General features: G+C 40.5%; 1 protein-coding gene across 1 annotated transcript; it reads left to right on the top strand.

The window, feature by feature from the left end:
* The first annotated feature begins 677 nt into the window (after positions 1-677).
* LOC311059223 (poly(A) polymerase gamma-like) lies at positions 678-16,900 on the top strand. The gene is made up of 24 exons (XM_084076940.1): positions 678-817; positions 2,216-2,374; positions 2,729-2,795; positions 2,941-3,022; positions 3,172-3,281; positions 4,229-4,282; positions 4,496-4,607; positions 6,318-6,407; positions 6,650-6,788; positions 7,290-7,362; positions 7,655-7,775; positions 8,029-8,113; positions 9,037-9,090; positions 10,168-10,287; positions 10,843-10,952; positions 11,065-11,186; positions 11,314-11,486; positions 11,742-11,842; positions 11,999-12,189; positions 12,583-12,666; positions 13,446-13,505; positions 13,721-13,824; positions 14,073-14,218; positions 14,395-16,900. Exons 1-24 carry the CDS (start codon positions 801-803, stop codon positions 14,568-14,570), a joined length of 2,550 nt encoding a protein of 849 aa, XP_083933066.1. The 5' UTR covers positions 678-800; the 3' UTR covers positions 14,571-16,900.
* The last annotated feature ends 557 nt before the right edge of the window (positions 16,901-17,457 follow it).

Here is a 17,457-nt window from a genome sequence, read left to right as displayed (position 1 = left end):
CCATCACCAGTTTTGATTGATTGATGTACTTTATTTAGTAAGACATGAGAACATCAGTACATGGAAGTACAAAAAATTCACAATACAAATACCAGTGGTGGAAGAAGATATCAGATATTTTACTTACGTAAAAGTAGCAATACCACAATGTAGAAATACTCTGTTACAAGTAAAAGGCCTGTGTTCAAAATGTCACTTAAGTAAAAGTACAAAAGTATGGGCATAAAAATATACTTGAAGTACCAAAAGTAAAAGTATTAAAATGTTTGAAATGAGCAGATCTACAAGCTCACAACACCGCAATGCGACACGTTGTGAGCTTGTTGATCAGCTATTTTCAAATAGCCTATGTATAAAATAGGGCTAAAGTGGTTAATGTATGTTTTATAATATCATAATTTATATCTGCAAACTAACTAAAGTTGTCAAATAATTGTAGTGGAGTAGAAGTTGTTTTCTTGTTTCAAGACATACAATAAAAAACTATACAAACCCAAACAACAAACAGGAAAAATTAGTAATCATAATTAATTTGATCATTATTCTAGCAAAATATTAAACCAGTGACGTAAACATCTGTTGCCTCGCTTGCCCTGACAACCAACTAGCCAATCACAGCGCGACCTACAGCCAGTCCCTTCAGGCTATGGGATGTGCTTACATTCTACCTTACGGGAAGGAAAGTAGACCATTGTTATAAATTAGGTCGAGGCTGCAATCCACTGGCTGAGTTTACAAGTTGTTGTACAGGTTCGCTGTTGGGGTAAATAAAACGGGAGAACAAAGCTCTTTGGACTGTCATGAAAGAAATGTCAAGGTGAGTCGTGTACATTTCACATTCGAAAGAAGATTTTGAAGATGTGTTTGAGAGAGGAGGACTCCAAAAGAATAGGCTAACAACAAGCTAACGGTGGCTAACTATCACAACAAGGCCCTAACTATCACTTGCTAACTGTTTTAGCAACAAGTAGCGTCCATTATTGCCTCTCTAAAAGTGTAACTTTAATGTTACCAGTACCACAAATAATACAGTCTTCTTCTGCTGTCCTTTGTAAACGTGCGGAGTATGAGTTGACTTCTTTAGCGAATTGCAAAGTTACCAGCTAGTTTAGCTTATAGCCACTTCTTCCGTAGCACAATGGCTAACGTCTGCTACAGTGTTGCCATGTCCGCTTATTATAAGCGAATTTGGGTTTGTCTTTCTGTAAAGTCGCTTGTAAATATTGGTGGTTGCGTTTTTTTTGGGCTTTTTTCTAAAGTGTTTATGCTCATTTTGGACTTGCTTTCACGTTTTTTTATTATTGTTTAAACCAGTGGTCCCCCCCAATGAATGAATGTGTATATGTCCAAGGACCCCCACCTGTAATTATAATTTGTGCCAGGGACCCTCGTACCAGATTTGTGTTAAAATGTTAAAAAAATATCCCACATTTTCCCCCTCTTAAGATTTACAAGCAGATCTACAAGCTCACAACGCATCGCGATGTGAGGCGTCCTGAGCTTGTAGATCTGCTATTTTCAAATAGCCGATGTATAAAGGTTTAAAGCATAGACTGTAGGTTTAAAGTGCACTTGGCCTAGGTCGCTTCTTTTGGGCTTGTTTTCATAAACCATGCTGCTTATTTCTCTCTCAAAACCTGGCAACTGCGTCTGCTAGCGTACACTTCATTAGCCAACATGTTTGTAGCCGCTCAGCTAACCTAACGCTACTAAATCAAAGTCTGTTTTCAAACAAAACAACCGCCATTCTGCCAAAACAAATCAATGTTTACGTCTCATGCTGGTACTATTATCACGGATACTTTGTCCTTTAGATACTAAATTGTTTGAGGGATCCGGTATTTTGTCTCGTTGCTTTCGAACTGTTCTTTCAAATTGCAGCTTTCTCTTTCAAACTATTTGACTTTTATACTCATTAAATCCACTAACCCCAGCACCTGGAGCAGGCAGTGCGAATTAATAGCTTGAGCTAAGTGTTGCTTGGTGTGTGTTAATGTTGATTTTACAAATGGATTCTAACAACATGTAGTATGCATGATTACAATGGAAAATGAGCAAAACAACATTCCTCCAAGACTGTTGACTGGTGGGTTGGTTTCTCCTGTAGTACAGGAGAAATCTGTTCAGGTCAGACCTGTACAGAGACAGCACGTCACCTCTGCTGGTACTAATGATCCATGCTTTTCTGCTTTTCTTAACCCATGGTCCTTGACAGTACCATGCCTGGTGGGCAGCAGCCTCAGAAACATTATGGCATCACCTCTGCCATCAGCCATGCACCCCCTCGGGAAATAGACAACCAGTACACCAAGAAGCTCAGTGATGCTATGAAACCGTTTGGAGTGTTTGAAGATGAAGACGAACTGAACCATAGGTGAGGATCAATGGATGGGATCATTTTTTTAAACTAACTTGTTTGCTTTTGGATATCTGTATTGGATCAAGTCATACTGTATGCCATCCTAGATTAAACTGTAATTGTTTAGTGAATGTATAGTTACTTACTATCTCAAGCTTTGTGCCATCATTTTACATTGTATCAAAGGTGTTGTTCTCCCCATTGCATGCTTTTTTAGTATTTAACTATTTTGATGTAATTCTGTAACTTGTTTCTCCCTCCCACTGTCGTCAAGGCAGTGTCCTGTATATTTATTGCTTTCTTATTTTATTTGTATTTCTGTCCTGTTATGTAGATAACCACATGATGACAATTGCTTCTCATTTTCAGGCTGGCTGTTCTTGGGAAATTGAATAACTTTGTCAAAGAGTGGATTGCAGAGATGAGTGAATCAAAGGTAGGGGCTTGTTATTAGTAAAGTGAAAGCAATATGGTGTGATACAATATGCCATTATTCAAGGTAAAACTATCAAAAGTAAGCTTACTTATGCCATTCAGAATAGTGCCTTGCTGACATTGCAACGTTCTTCTCTCCTCCATAGAACCTCCCACCCTCTGCGATAACGAATGTGGGGGGAAAGATATTCACATTTGGTTCTTATCGTCTTGGAGTGCACACAAAAGGTATTTGTGTCCTTATATCTGACATGGCTTGACCTTGTTTGATTGCTTAGTGAACCCGTAGCAAATGTGCCTGATGCAAAGTTAGAAAGGTAATGTGTGAATTCTGTGATGCAGAAGTTGATTTAACATTATTTGTTTGCTCTCTGTAGGAGCTGATATTGATGCCTTGTGTGTGGCCCCTCGCCATGTAGAAAGATGTGACTTTTTCCAGGCCTTTTTTGAGAAGTTAAAACTACATGAAGAGATCAAAGACCTTAGGGTGAGTCTTCTATTGTAACAATGGCCGTAGGCATTAAAGTTGGCAAGAAACAAGCTAACTGTAGACTGCATGACCCGTAGGCCACAAAATCAAAGGGACACCATCTACAGTTGCACTATTAACCACATGTATATATATTTTTAGTTATGTTTGCAATTATGTTTCAGTCTGAGTTTAGTTTAGTTACTTTCTGTGATGCAAGGCCCATAATGGCAACATTTCTGTAGATTTATGATGTTTAATGACGGAAGTTTAAACACAATTGGCCAAGAAATCTTACAGAATTTGACTTAAATGAATGAATGTTGGCTAAACATTTGAATTTCTCCATAGACTAGGATTTTTGGTTAGAGTTTTGAAATTGCAGTGATAACATTTCGCAGTGATAACAACGTTTATTAACATAACTTACAACTGCAAGTTGATGTTCATACTGTACTGTGAAAGTAATCCATTGGCTTCCTAAAGAAATCCAACAAACCATGGTAATAGTCATACTATGGGAAAGGTTTGGCAGTCAATGGGCTAATCATGCCAGGAAACTGGTAATTAGATACATATTTACTGTTTCTATTAACTCATTCGGTGCCAATGAAATAAGAAAATAATTGCAAACTATGCCAGGAATTTTTCAATTTTCTTATACCTTTTTCAAGTAGTCACAGAATATTTATCTCCAGTAAATCGATCCCCTGATGGGTGCTAATCACTGAGGGTTGCACTGTGTGGTTTCACAAATGTCAACGAGGTTATTGGACTATGTACATTGTCTGCCTTTTGAAAATAACATAATAACATTGAAAAATACATAGTAAAAAAAAGAAAAACATAAATCCAAAAGATGACGACATACAAGAAAATAAATATATCTGTGCAAGGCAAATATACATCAACATTTTTTTTTAACCTGAATATTAATGTAATGCAACATATTTATATATTTTCAGGCTGTGGAGGATGCTTTTGTACCAGTGATCAAATTCAAATTTGACAGAATAGAGGTAAGAAGACATATAAATTACTAGCAAGAATTCTTTTTTAGAGCCTAATGTTTTTCTTTTGTAAATGTTAACAACCTCGTCTTAATGTTATTCATCACTGAGACTCACGTTTTATCCATTTCCAGTCCCCTGTGCTTGTTGCTTCTGTGTCTTAGCATAAAAAGTGCTAGATGAGTAATTTGTGTCCATGGCCCCCTTTCTGTCTGTGAACAGATTGACCTGTTGTTTGCCAGGCTGGCCCTGCAGTCCATACCAGACAACCTGGACCTGAGGGGAGACTCCATTCTGAGAAACCTGGATATTCGCTGTATTCGCAGCCTCAATGGTACATTATAACTGTTATTGTTGTTTTTTAGGGGTGAGTGGGAAATTGCCTCTCAAGAGGGGACATTAGAATTGATTTTACACAAAGGGTAAGTTTGGTGATTTCATACTTGCATATGGAATTTCCTTTGGGATAAATAAAATGTATAATGAATACATATTTATAATTTGTCTTGCATACCTGTAGTGCAGAGAATATTGGTTCTAGTCATCTGTCAGTTGAATCTGTGAGGTCCTGTTTTCAGCCTCTTGCTGCTAACAAGCTCTCCATATACGTAGGTCTGAAAACACTATGCTCTGAAAGTGCTATTTAGGGATGTCCCGATTAGGGATGTGCGCAGCTAGTGTATTAAACATCGCTGCCGCTAATTATAGTTTCCTAAAATACTAGTGGTTTAAAGTATTTTTCCAATTAAGAAATGGCTTTTATTCTGTCATGAGACATGGTTTTGACCCACAGCATTTGCAGCCCCTCGTCAACTTGTGTCAAGCTGTCTTGTTTTGAGTTAATTTAGCAGAACTACCGTCTTCAGCATTGTATTGTGGGTAAATTGGGGGGGGTGGGGATTCCATGTAAGAAACACATTAATTTGTTTTACATTTTCTGAAATTAAAGCATTTTGCCAAATCAGGTTTTCTTTGCATGCATTTTCTTTGTAGGATTATCATGACGCATGGTTGCAAAATGCACAACTTTTCTACTTTCCTTTTTTTTACTTTTACTTTTTTTTTTACGATTTTAATATTATGAAGCATTTTGAAATTGATTTCAGACCGTTTCTTTTTGTGTTCCCTAACTTCCCCTAATTTTAGACTAGTCTATTAAACAGTTAAACCTTTAGCTCTGCCCTTGTTTTGGTGAAAGCACTGCAGCTTTCAGACTGTCAGCACTGCACTCTAAACTGAATGATTTGATTTTGGAGTATGATCAGAGAACATGCTATGGTTGGAAAAAATAGGACAATGTTAGCTGCTGCTAAAGGGTAAACATGTTTCTGTCTCACTGCTGCAATTTGTGGCCAATTTCTGTTAATTACATCTGAGTGCAATGTACAAAGGTTCCAACTTAACCACTTAAGTCCCATTTAAAAACTTATTTTTTCAAAAATGGCTGATTTACAAGACATTGCAACATGTTTTGACCTTTTTGCTGCTTAACACCTATTTTCAGAGAACTTTCTGAAATCTTTGCCTATAATGACATGGCCAAAATAGGGATGTTGATCAATTAAAATATGTCTTGATCAGCCTCGATCTTACAGATGGGCCCGGGCTGAAACATAACGAATGTTTACCATAATAGCTCAGAAAGCCCCATTACTGCACAATTCTCAGTGGGTACTAGGCACACCCATACTCTGCCCATCTCAGTGCCCAAAGAGTTCACTTTTAATCCCTATCCAAGTGGATCAGATTTGGATTTTTGAAAAACAAAAAACAGCATTGCACTTTGATCTGACTGTGATCACAGAATTTTATCTCTGCAAACATTTTGTCAATAAGAAATTAAGTTTGATTAATCAAATATATTTATCACACAAAATCAAGATCTGCTTGAATGGGAATGAAAAGTTTTCAAGCAAAACTGCACTGGTTGTGTTTGGTCAGCTGAAAGTGTCCCCCTCACTCTCTGTAAGAAATTGTGTAAGATGAAGATTATTGTGGTGCTCACAAGGCCCAATGTCACCTTCCATCCCCTCCAATAACACAGGCTGTCGAGTCACTGATGAGATCTTGTACCTGGTCCCGAACAAGGAGAACTTCAGGCTGACCCTGAGAGCAATCAAACTATGGGCAAAACGTGAGTGCACTTAAGGATCCTTTGGTATCTCAATGTTTGAGCTCCTGCACAGTGTCTGTAATAGCGTAGTGCCAACCATAATTTCCTTCTTCTGTTGACATTACAGAGCTAACCCGTGTCTATTTTTTTCAACGTGTCATATTTCCAAGTAATGTTGTAATGTTGCGGATGTCCTTGCTGTGACATGTATAAAGAATATTTTGTCACAAAGTGATATTGTCAAATATGTTGTCTGCCTGAAGGTCGTGGGATATACTCCAACATGCTGGGTTTTCTGGGTGGAGTGTCATGGGCCATGCTGGTGGCCAGGACCTGCCAGCTGTATCCCAATGCTGTAGCTGCCACACTGGTTCACAAGTTCTTCCTGGTGTTCTCCAAATGGTGAGGAGACCTGTGACATGTTTGCCTATATGTTCTCATCAGTTAGTAGTTTTACCTAGTGTAATGTTGGGTTTAGTGCCTGTTTTTGTTATTCTTTTGTGATCCATCCATTGTTTATCTATCTGCTTAGGACGACGTTAAATCTGTGTTTTTGCTCCTTTTTTATGGCCTTGCTTTGTAGGCAGCTAGCTTTTTTTATAAGAGGGTCAGTCTGTGTGTGTCTGGCGCTAATCTCGCAAACCTCTGGTCCAACTGGCTCCATATTTCTTGTTTTGTTTTTGTGCTATGCTCTCTTTATGCGGTTCAGTGGCCTTATGGTTAAGAGTGTCTGCCATCAAGGGTTAGATTTGGAGCAAGTCCCCCCTGTGACATAATGGCATCATGTTCAGGGGGTGTACTTGCACACCAAGCTGCCTCACGCTACAGATACAGGGGATTGGCTACGGGCCACATTGCATACCTATGGGCCACATGGCTACTTGCTTACTCTCTTTTATGCAGGGAATGGCCGAATCCTGTGCTTTTGAAACAGCCGGAAGACAGTAACCTGAATTTACCTGTGTGGGACCCCAGAGTGAGTATCAAGACTATGTTGGATTAATATTACTTTGCACATGCACAATGTGTATGCCATGGTCATGCATGAGCAGGAAGATGTGTATTGTCATATCTGGGAGTGAAGTAGTTTGGTGATCCTTTTGGAGTTTGTCTGTCTACATGTGAGAAATGTTTTATGTGTGGCTTATGCAGCCCGTAAGGTGGGAAAGTGAGTTTTATGCAAAGCAGCAGCTTATGTTGTTGAAACCTTTCTGCTGTGTGTCTTGTAACTTGTTTTGCCAACAACATTGCCTCTGCACTTTCTTTAGGTTAACCCAGCTGACAGATACCACCTGATGCCCATCATTACACCAGCCTACCCCCAACAGAACTCCACCTACAACGTCTCCACATCAACACGGACCATCATGAGCGAGGAGTTCAAATACGGTATGGCAGTGTGTGTGAGAGAGAGGCACACACAGAAAAACACAGACGGAAACCATGGCAACATCCTTAAGAGTAATATAGACTGTTTGATATATTAAGCTCTTTGATCTGTCAAACATGCAATGAGAAAATTGGGAGTTAGCTTGCTAAGGCTAGCTCAAAATAGCACAGTGGCCACCTTCACAGAAAGCTTTGTCATAATGTCAGTGTATTCCTGTAATAATAATTCTACTTCATAATTTCTTCCTGACAGGTCTCAGCGTCACAGATGAGATCCTTCAGGGGAAAACAGAATGGTCCAAGCTGTTTGAGCCACCCAACTTTTTTCAAAAATACAAGTATGCATTTCTTTGTGTTTCTTACCTTTACCCAACTGACCTCCTCATCAACACCACGGTCATTGTTTCTCTCTCTTCTTTTGATCAGACAGTCTTCTAAACTGTTCATCTGAGAATTCAAGCATGTGATTTGAAAAACATGTTATTAGTTGTGAGGGAATCTGTCAGTTGTCTTTGAGATGGACAGCTCTCTCGCATCTCGCCGGCCGTTGTGCATATTAATCTCTGCCTCAGGAAGAATACATCAATCGGTGCATGTGGAATACCTACTATCTTTGTATCAAGATAGATCTTCCAATTGTTGACCGATATCGAAATGATTATATATACAGATATTGCAATACCAGTTTCCACCAGTAGGGTTTACCATACACCTGTTATTATACTGTAAATGTGATGCTGGATGCAGATTTTTTTTTTAAAAACACCGCTTTGTTATGTCTGACGTACTACAGTAGGCCTAGTACTACTGAACACTACTCAGATATAATTGCAATGTGCCTTTGCAAGTTACTGTACGATACGTGAAGTTGCAGGAGTCAAGACTGTTTTCCCTTCAGCGAATGATAATCCGATGTCCGTGATCAGCATTGCTTGTGTCACTGTTTATATATACCCGGTGCTTGTTATAATTGTTGTGCTGACATTTTCAGATAAGCTCAAGGTTCCCCGTTTATATGCTTTACTCACAGGCATATGAAATGACCTGGATATGAAGCATCTGTAGTGCAAAATAATGTTTGGAACCCTCTATTCTCTCCTTGTAAAAAAACAAACAAACAGTATTTTGGCTCCTACTGCTAGGTGCATATAAGGGAAACACTGCAGTCTTTACGTAACTGTAGCACAGCTGGCATGTTATGTATATTTGAATAGTTTGCTTCTCCTTATGTTTATTTTATTTGCCGTTCTCGTTGTTATAGGCATTACATTGTTCTGACTGCCAGTGCATCCACAGAAGAAAACCACCTAGAATGGTAAGTGTTGCATGTCTGAATTATATAATGCTATTTGTCATACAAAGTGACACGGCACACTATTATGGGAGTCAGCCTCTTTCCTACCTCATTTCACCTCAACGGGTCACCTTTCTCTGTTCATTTAAGGAATTGGCTGGGCAACAATGTTGCCCAGCTGTCACAACATGCATGTGAGCTTGTAGATTGGCTATTTTTGCGTCACACCGTCTTACAATGATGTATAAAATAGGGCTGGTCAAGTCTGGGGTTCATACATGCCCAACTTTCTATTCAAAGGATATTTAAAGGAGAATTCCTGTCATTTTAAGTGTTATGTTTGATGTGTGTCAAATCACTTACCAACGTAGGAATGAAAATCGCATAACTCCACAGAGCCCCCTATCGACCCCCACCGTTGTCATTATAGGAGGATATAGGATAGCCCAAATTCGCCTATTTTAACCAATGCAAAGTCTGTTTTTTTGCTTCTAGTACTCATTGTTGAGTCCCATGATAATGTAACAGGCGCTAAAACTCCCGACAAGCTAACGGCTAATAACAGAACGAGCTAATGCTGGTTGCTGGTTTCTCTCCCGACCTGGCAACCTGGGGCTGCCATGCAGAGAGATAAGCAGCCCCAGCGTTAGCTCGTTTGTTATTAGCCGTTAGCTTGTCGGGAGTTTTAGCGCCTGTTACATTATCATGGGACTCAACAATGAGTACTAGAAGCAAAAAAACAGACTTTGCATTGGTTAAAATAGGCGAATTTGGGCTATCCTATATCCTCCTATAATGACAACGGTGGGGGTCGATACGGGGCTCTGTGGAGTTACGCGATTTTCATTCCTACGTTGGTAAGTGATTTGACACACATCAAACATAACACTTAAAATGACCGGAATTCTCCTTTAAGAAAAGATATACAAGTAATATATAAGAACGGGAACACAAAGTGGTTTAACTGAATAACACAAACATCCTTCTCTACAACTCTACAAAACGTTGCTGCTCAATACCTCTAACACTTCAGAGATGGAACCTAATGATTATATTATGGAAGCGAGTTCTTAACGAACCCTGATTAATTCCTCGCAGGATCGGTCTGGTCGAATCCAAGATCCGTGTCCTGGTGGGGAACCTGGAGAGGAATGAGTACATCACTCTGGCTCACGTCAACCCACAGTCCTTCCCTGGGTCCAAGGAGAACCGCAATGAGTGAGTCAGATTGGACCATTATCCACTTCAAACCTAATATACCTATTCTGGGGTGAACATTGCAATGCATTGAGAGCTTGTCGACCAGCTATTGTTGGCAAAGGAATTTGGTGGTGGGGGGATATAGACCCGTTCAAAGAGAAGATTGTGTGCACATCCCACGCCTGCATTTAGGCTAGGTGCTGGACATCAAGGGAAGAATCAAGGGGAAAAAAAGAAGAAAGTCCGCACACTGTTCTCAAGCTCCAAGAAACTCACTTTTTATTTTTGCAACGTTTCGACCTTCTAGGTCTTCATCAGGCAAAAATGTATTTATATTTGCCTGATGAAGACCTAGAAGGTCGAAACGTTGCAAAAATAAAAAGTGAGTTTCTTGGAGCTTGAGAACAGTGTGCAGACTTTTTTTTCCCCCGGGATATAGACCCGACCTCTTGTCAACTAAGTATGAGTTTACTAAATGTATAGAGGGTTTACTTTAAGTGGTTAACATGTACTCAAAAGAGCAAAAGAAAATCCCCAAATGGATGTTAAGTAAAAGGTGTGTCACCCCAACAGGAGCGACTTTGTGTCCATGTGGTTCATCGGCATCATCTTCAAGAAGGTGGAGAATGCGGAGAGTGTGAACATCGACCTGACATACGATATCCAGTCCTTTACAGATACAGGTTTGTCCTGCTTTTATTTCTGTCTGTTCTTGTGTTGTGTTTCATTTTGTGGGAGGTGACACAATAGTCACTGTAAATAGAAAATGACTGTAAATCCTGTGGGTCCTTGCAGTGTACAGACAAGCCAACAACATCAACATGCTGAAGGACGGGATGAAGATCGAGGCAACGCACGTGAAGAAGAAGCAGCTCCACCAGTATCTTCCTCCTGAGCTAGTTCAGAAGAAAAAGAGGGTGAGACAATGCAATCCTCCCCCCCATGCCATTGAAGTGAATTAACATGATGAAGGAATCTTTGTTAATTTATCTTCCAAATATTCTGAATTATGTGAATTGGTCATTTTGTCTTCCTTCACTTCAGAGCATAGTGGAGTTGAACCGTAGTTCTAACGGAGGGAGCGGATCCAAGCGACTTTCCCTGGACAACAGCCATCTGGACAGCTCCAGAGACACAGACTCAGGAACCCCCTTTAGCTCCCCGTCACCCATCCCCACCAGCAAGCCCCCCAAGCCCACATCAGACACTGAAGACAGGTATCAAAACCCACCAGGACACACTTTTTTGTTTATGTAATTTTAGTCTCTCAAGACAAAGTGAGGACACCAAAACCTGAGGCCTATTTCTTTTTGCGTATACATAACACTCACAAACAAGCATGCAGTCAAGTGCATACGTAGGGGCTAGATAAAAAGAAAGGAAAACTGCATGAAATACTATATTTCCTAAATCTAAATAAAACTGTTATTTCAGTGAGTTAATCTGCAATATTATGATTCTGTGTTGTGCAGCGGCATCCCTCCCAAGCCGTTGTTTGATGACAGTTTGCCAGAATCTAACGTCTCACCGGCTGCTAAAGACCAGGGCATGTCCATCCCTGTCCTTGGCACAAGTAAGTCTCCTCCTGAAAGTATTAAATGGATGAGAAGTTTATTTTCATCATTTCCTGTCAAGGGGTCCATTTCATGTTGTCGGTCCCATTCACCATGATTCTTATTTACCTTGTTGCTCCCTTGTTTTCCTCCCTCCATTCCCCTTCTTTCTGTAGAGTCAACGGCAACACCAGCCAGCAGCACAAGCCCTCCACCAGTCAGTGAGAGTGAAAAGCCCAGCGCTGCCAGCAGCCCCAAAGAGGAGCCCTCACCCAATGGCCTTGAGGACCCCATTAATGGAGCCTCTACCAAGAGACCACATTCACCTACACAAGAAGACCTCGCTAAGAAGAACAAAGATGCTGAGGTTGGGGGAGGGTTTGCCAATGGCCAAAACCGCACAGCATGCTCCTGCAATCATTACATGAAAAGGGCATTGAATTTAGATTTGTTTTCCCAAAGCGGGGAAAAGTTATGAAGATTTAATGGTGTTTTTTTTAATGGCCAATGAAATGTCATGTTCGTATCGAGACTACATGAAAATTTGGGTCAGAATTCATTTTTCAGATTCATTGACAAATTTACACTAACCCATATTGTACAGTAAACCACAGAATTGCCAGGGAACGTGTTTTGTTGAAAGAATGTTGGTTTTCAGAACAGATTTGAGGCATACGTTTAAATGTGTTTATTCTCACAGTTAACATGGTGATGAGCTTTGCTTTCACTTTCTAAGTTTTGTTTTCTTGTTTGGCTGCAGGCTGTGCCCAATGACGACTCTGCGTTCAAAGAACCATTACCACCAGGCTCCGACACTCTCGCCCAAGGAGACGGAGTCCAGAATGTAGGTGTCTTGCTGTCTTCACTCTCAAAGACGAATTTAACACATAGTCACAGAAAAACCTCTACACGTTGACTCAACTAGGTTGAAGTATCCATTGACACCTGGTCAACTGATACTAGTGCATCACAATTGGGGATCTGGTGTGGCGAGCAGTGCAATCTAATTAAGTTTCAACCTGTAGACTACAGGCCAGTACAAAGTTAGTTTACGGCCAATAGACCCAGACTATTCAGATATCCTGATATTCACTTGACAGGTTGATATCTAAACATAATTTCAATGTTCACATGCTTAATTTATAGATACTTGCCGCCATGTACTGCCATGTCACATAATTATATATAAGTGTTAAAGTTCAAGTGGGAAACCAGTCATGTTTGGCAAGCTTACGCTAATATCTGCCCCAGTGTATTTTACCTCTTGTTTTCCTCGAGGGCCTAGTCTCAAAGAGACTCGACTGCGGCCCGGCCCCCGTTTACCGTGCAGAAAAATAATCGCGTCTCGTTCTGCTTTTCCCACATGAACTGGTTTCCCACATGAACTGTAACATATACACATGATTGGCTCTCAAGACAAAAAGCCAAATATATCAGTCTCACAGGAAAGCATCTTGGTTTGTTTTTGTTGCTTAATCTATTTAGAAAAAGTATTTAGATATGTGTTTAGAAAGTGCACAGAATATCTGAAGCTTGTAAAAAGGTATTTGGGTCAGACCTAAATCATACTGTCTGGTGATGTTGATCAAACTAATTCAGTATGTTCTCTCTCTGTCCAATTAGACAAGTCTTTTGGCATCAAAGGCTAAGACCATTCCAACCATCGAAACGTCAAGAACACAGGTGAGTTTTCTCTCGTTGGCCTTGGTAACTATGATTTTCTCATTGGCCTTGATGACTATGATTTTAGAACTGTGATAGGTTTGTTTTTTTAATTGATATGTGATGTGATGGTTTGTTTGCTTTTTATCTTAACTACATTTTGTTCAAACTACATTAAGATAACACAAAGTTCGCATATGCATGGCTTGTTAATTTGATCACTTTCATTCTCCCAGAGACTTCCCAGTATGGAGCTGCCAGATGCGTCCTCACCCCTCCCAGCCAACAACAGCTGTCGTGTGGTGAAGAACTCCATCAAGCTGGCCCTCAACCGCCACAAGTGAGATCACCAAAAACTCTAATCAATGGAATTGAAAGTGTTCTGAGGAAAAATTACATCAGTGTGAAGTTTCCACCAGAGCAGAGACATTAGGGGAGGGGAAGCATTTTGAAATGAGAGTAGAGACATTATTTAGAAATGAATGGGGGCGCCCAATGGCGTAGCAGTTGCATACTACACATAGGCTCTAATGTTCCCGACGACTTTTCAAATGCTTGTCCTTTTTATTGGCTTACTCTTTCATGCAGCATCACTCCTCCGAAGCCTCCTGTGTTTGAGGACTCTCCGAAAACAACCCAACTCCCTCCGAAAACAACCCAACTCCCTCAGAAAACAACCCAACTCCCTCCTGCCACTGAAGAGAAAGGAATGTCCATTCCCGTCATTGGCTCAAGTGAGTGTCTTTTTATGGAGAAAGGTGATATTTGTTTTGTTGTTGAATCTATTGTATGCTTACTTGACCACCATTTGTGAAATCATTCCTGGTTAACTGAAGCAATCCAAGTGCTGCTTAACCAGACCTGTTTCTATCTCACTTTTTTAACCCCTCTCCTCTCGCTCTCTGTGCAGAGCAAGTGGTGTCCAAACACGTGCCCCACCCAGTAGGCAGTTCAATCCCCACCCTAGTGAGCCGGTTGTCAGACCCCATCAACGGAGCCACCTCCAAACGACCCCACTCCCCATCGCTGGAGGAGCAGGCAAAGAGGCTGAAAGAGACGGAGAAGGCCCGAATCCACATAGCCTGAACACAGCAGGACACAGCTACTAGACTTGGATGAATGAATGGAGAGATTCATGGGGGGCGGAGTGACGCCGGTTGAGAAGATTATCAGGAAGGTGCGGAGTAAGCGTGTTCAATCCGGTGTAAGAGTTTTATTTTGAAGCAGCCAATGGATGTCGGGTCTCTCTCTGTTTCTCTCATGGTTACAGTTAAATCTGTCAAACTGGTCCCTTCCCACCAACAGGTTACCTCTTCCCAGCAACTTCCCTCTGTATCTCACTCGCAAAGCCAGAGGGCGTTCGTCCCCGAGTCGACACCATTTGTCTTTGATATGAAAGTGAGTGGTGGTTATTAAGCTGACCGTGGTCACTCAGCTGTTTGATTCACTCTTTTCATTCATTTGGATGAAAAAGCGCCCCCGCATTACTCCCTCCTTTTCGCTTTTCTGTTGATGTTTTTGAAAACGGCCTTTATACGTTGATCCCTTTCTCCTCGCGACGTACACACACGGACCACGGTGGAGCTTTTGTCTCTCCCCAACCTGTACAGTAAATGTTCATGTACATAAATGTTTTTGTCTTTAAAGAAAAAAACTTAAAAAAACACGGCAGTTTAGTCTTTTGACTGATCTATAGTTGGTTTTATTATGGAAAAAAAGAAAATGGAAAAAAAGGTTTAAAAAAAAATATCATTTTTTTCTCTACTGCTTGTCGGGAAGAAAAGAAAATCTCTCCCGCCCAGAATATTTGTTTCTTTTTTGTAATTGACTGTATAAGTTTGAATACAGTTCCAGGGAGGATTGACTTGGGTTTGGCTTGGATATGGGCTGACATCACAATCCTGACTCTTCTATGACAAACTACTAGTACCTAGATGTTTTCCAGGACGCAGCAGTGCACAGGCGCTTGTTACGGCAGGTACACGATGGCTTTTATTGTGGACGTTTAACTTTAGAAAAAAACCTAGCGGTTTGTTTGATATCCTTTGCTGTAATCTCATCTGTCCAGTGCTGCTTCAGTGATCGTAACCTTGCTAGGAAGTCCACGTGTTCACACACATCATTGTGACTTGAGGTTTATTTATACTTTGACAGGCTTTTCTGCAGCTATCAGACCTGATCTGATTAGTATTTGCAAATTATTTGCTTTAGCCTACTTTGGTGTGATATGTGGGATTGTCCACAGAACAAAGCATTTAGTGGTAGGTCGGAGTCCCCGGAAGTTATTTGAAACGCATTTAATTACACTATACTGTGCATGACAAAATGCCTGACACAGTCCAAATCATGGTAGCCTTCTGGTGCTATTTGAGGTTTAAATGAAGCACCAATATTTTTATTTGTATTATATTAGAATTCCTTTTTCACCGGCAGCTGTTGGTGAGCGAAGCTTAAAATGTTGGCCCAGAAAGTCCATCCTTTTACCTTCCTTTTTTTGATAATTCTTGATAGACAGTGTCTCAGCCTGGATTTGACAGGTACTATAGTGTGTTATGTTGTAGTCAGCGCCTGGTTGTGAGGTCATCCATATCCATGCATATATTTTCCATGGATTTGTGGTGCTTTGTGAAAATGGTGATCAGCTTTTGATGAGAGGTGTGTGTGTATGGTTGCTTCTGTGTGATTGTTGTACAGACTACAGAGTGAACTCCCTTAATTTTTTTGGGGGTGTTAACCCTCTGCGCCTCCTATGGAGGCTCTTAAAACGCATCTCCTGAGGACATGGGGGACGGGGTGGGTAGGAGACCCTCATAGACAACGTCTCCTGCCTTGGGTCCCAAAGAAGGAAAATTCCTTCTTTTTCCTTTTTTTAGGAGAAGGGCACACCGGTGGCACAGTGACATCCCATAAGGATCTCAAGGTTTGGTGTATGGGTGTGCTATTTACACTAGCCTCAACACTGTGCAATCCATATTATGTGCCCGTCACTGTATGTGCCCTTCTCTTGGAAATGGCTAGAAAACTGGGATACAAGGAAGCTCTTATTGATCTGGCTATGATATTCCCCCGACTACATGTACAGAAAGAATGCATTGTTTTTACAAAAAAAAGGCTTATTATTCATCAGTCGAGGGAGGGGGGGAGGGGGTGTCTTATCACATTATTTAATTTGCATATTTGTATTGTGATATTTTTTTATAGCATTCATAGCAGGTAGGTATTTTTTTTGTTTTCCTTTATGAATGATGATTGAAATCCACACCACTTGTTTTCCTCTTTTTTTTCCTTTGCAGGTTCAGAAACACTTAACAAAGCAGGTCATTTAAATGTTTGTTTCTAAATTGTATCGAGAGGGTATTTTTGTATGTGCATATCAGTTCCTTTAAATGAATTCACACACCCATTAAATCCACAAACCCAAACTCTGTCTTCTGTGTTGTTTCCCCCCCCCCCCCTCCTCAATGGGGAGCTTGGCCAAATATGATTGAAGACTTGGTCAACTAATGGCAAGAATTTCACTGAACATTTCTAAAACCTGAGTTGCTCATACACAGTTTCAACTTTCACACTTAGACTGGTGGAATGGAATGTTTATATACAAGCGATAGATTTGATTAAATTAGATTTTACTTACTGCTCACTGGGGGAAATGTTACAGTAAACTTAAAAGAAAAAAAAACTTGCAGGGTAGACTGACCTTTGGTAGTCATTTACTGTACTATGTAATTAGATACTTTTCATCAGTATGTTTGTGTTCTACACAGTCAAAACAGTGCTTGTATATACTATACATGTCGTGTAAGGCCACGGGACCTGTCATTGTAATCAAGAGTAGCGCTAGTGCTAAACCACAAATCGTACAGGAATTGGAGCATTCCCTCTTGAGTTATACTTGACAGTGGGGCATTCCCATATCAGATTAAGCCTGGGCCATAGCAGGACTATTAGGCCACCACAAGATGGTGTAAGTAAA

The sequence above is a fragment of the Gymnoscopelus microlampas genome, assembly GCF_963454915.1.
Source record: "Gymnoscopelus microlampas genome assembly, chromosome: 13".
Taxonomy (NCBI): domain Eukaryota; kingdom Metazoa; phylum Chordata; class Actinopteri; order Myctophiformes; family Myctophidae; genus Gymnoscopelus; species Gymnoscopelus microlampas.
The sequence above is the reverse complement of the archived record's forward strand: the minus strand, read 5'-3'. Positions and strand labels throughout refer to the sequence as shown.

What these genes read in the sequence shown, in the direction of transcription:
- LOC311059223 (XM_084076940.1), top strand. An exon ending in GAAGACGAACTGAACCATAG is followed by an intron (nt 2,375 to 2,728) that starts GTGAGGATCAAT and finishes TCTCATTTTCAG; the next exon opens with GCTGGCTGTTCTTGGGAAAT. An exon ending in AGAAGAACAAAGATGCTGAG is followed by an intron (nt 12,190 to 12,582) that starts GTTGGGGGAGGG and finishes GTTTGGCTGCAG; the next exon opens with GCTGTGCCCAATGACGACTC.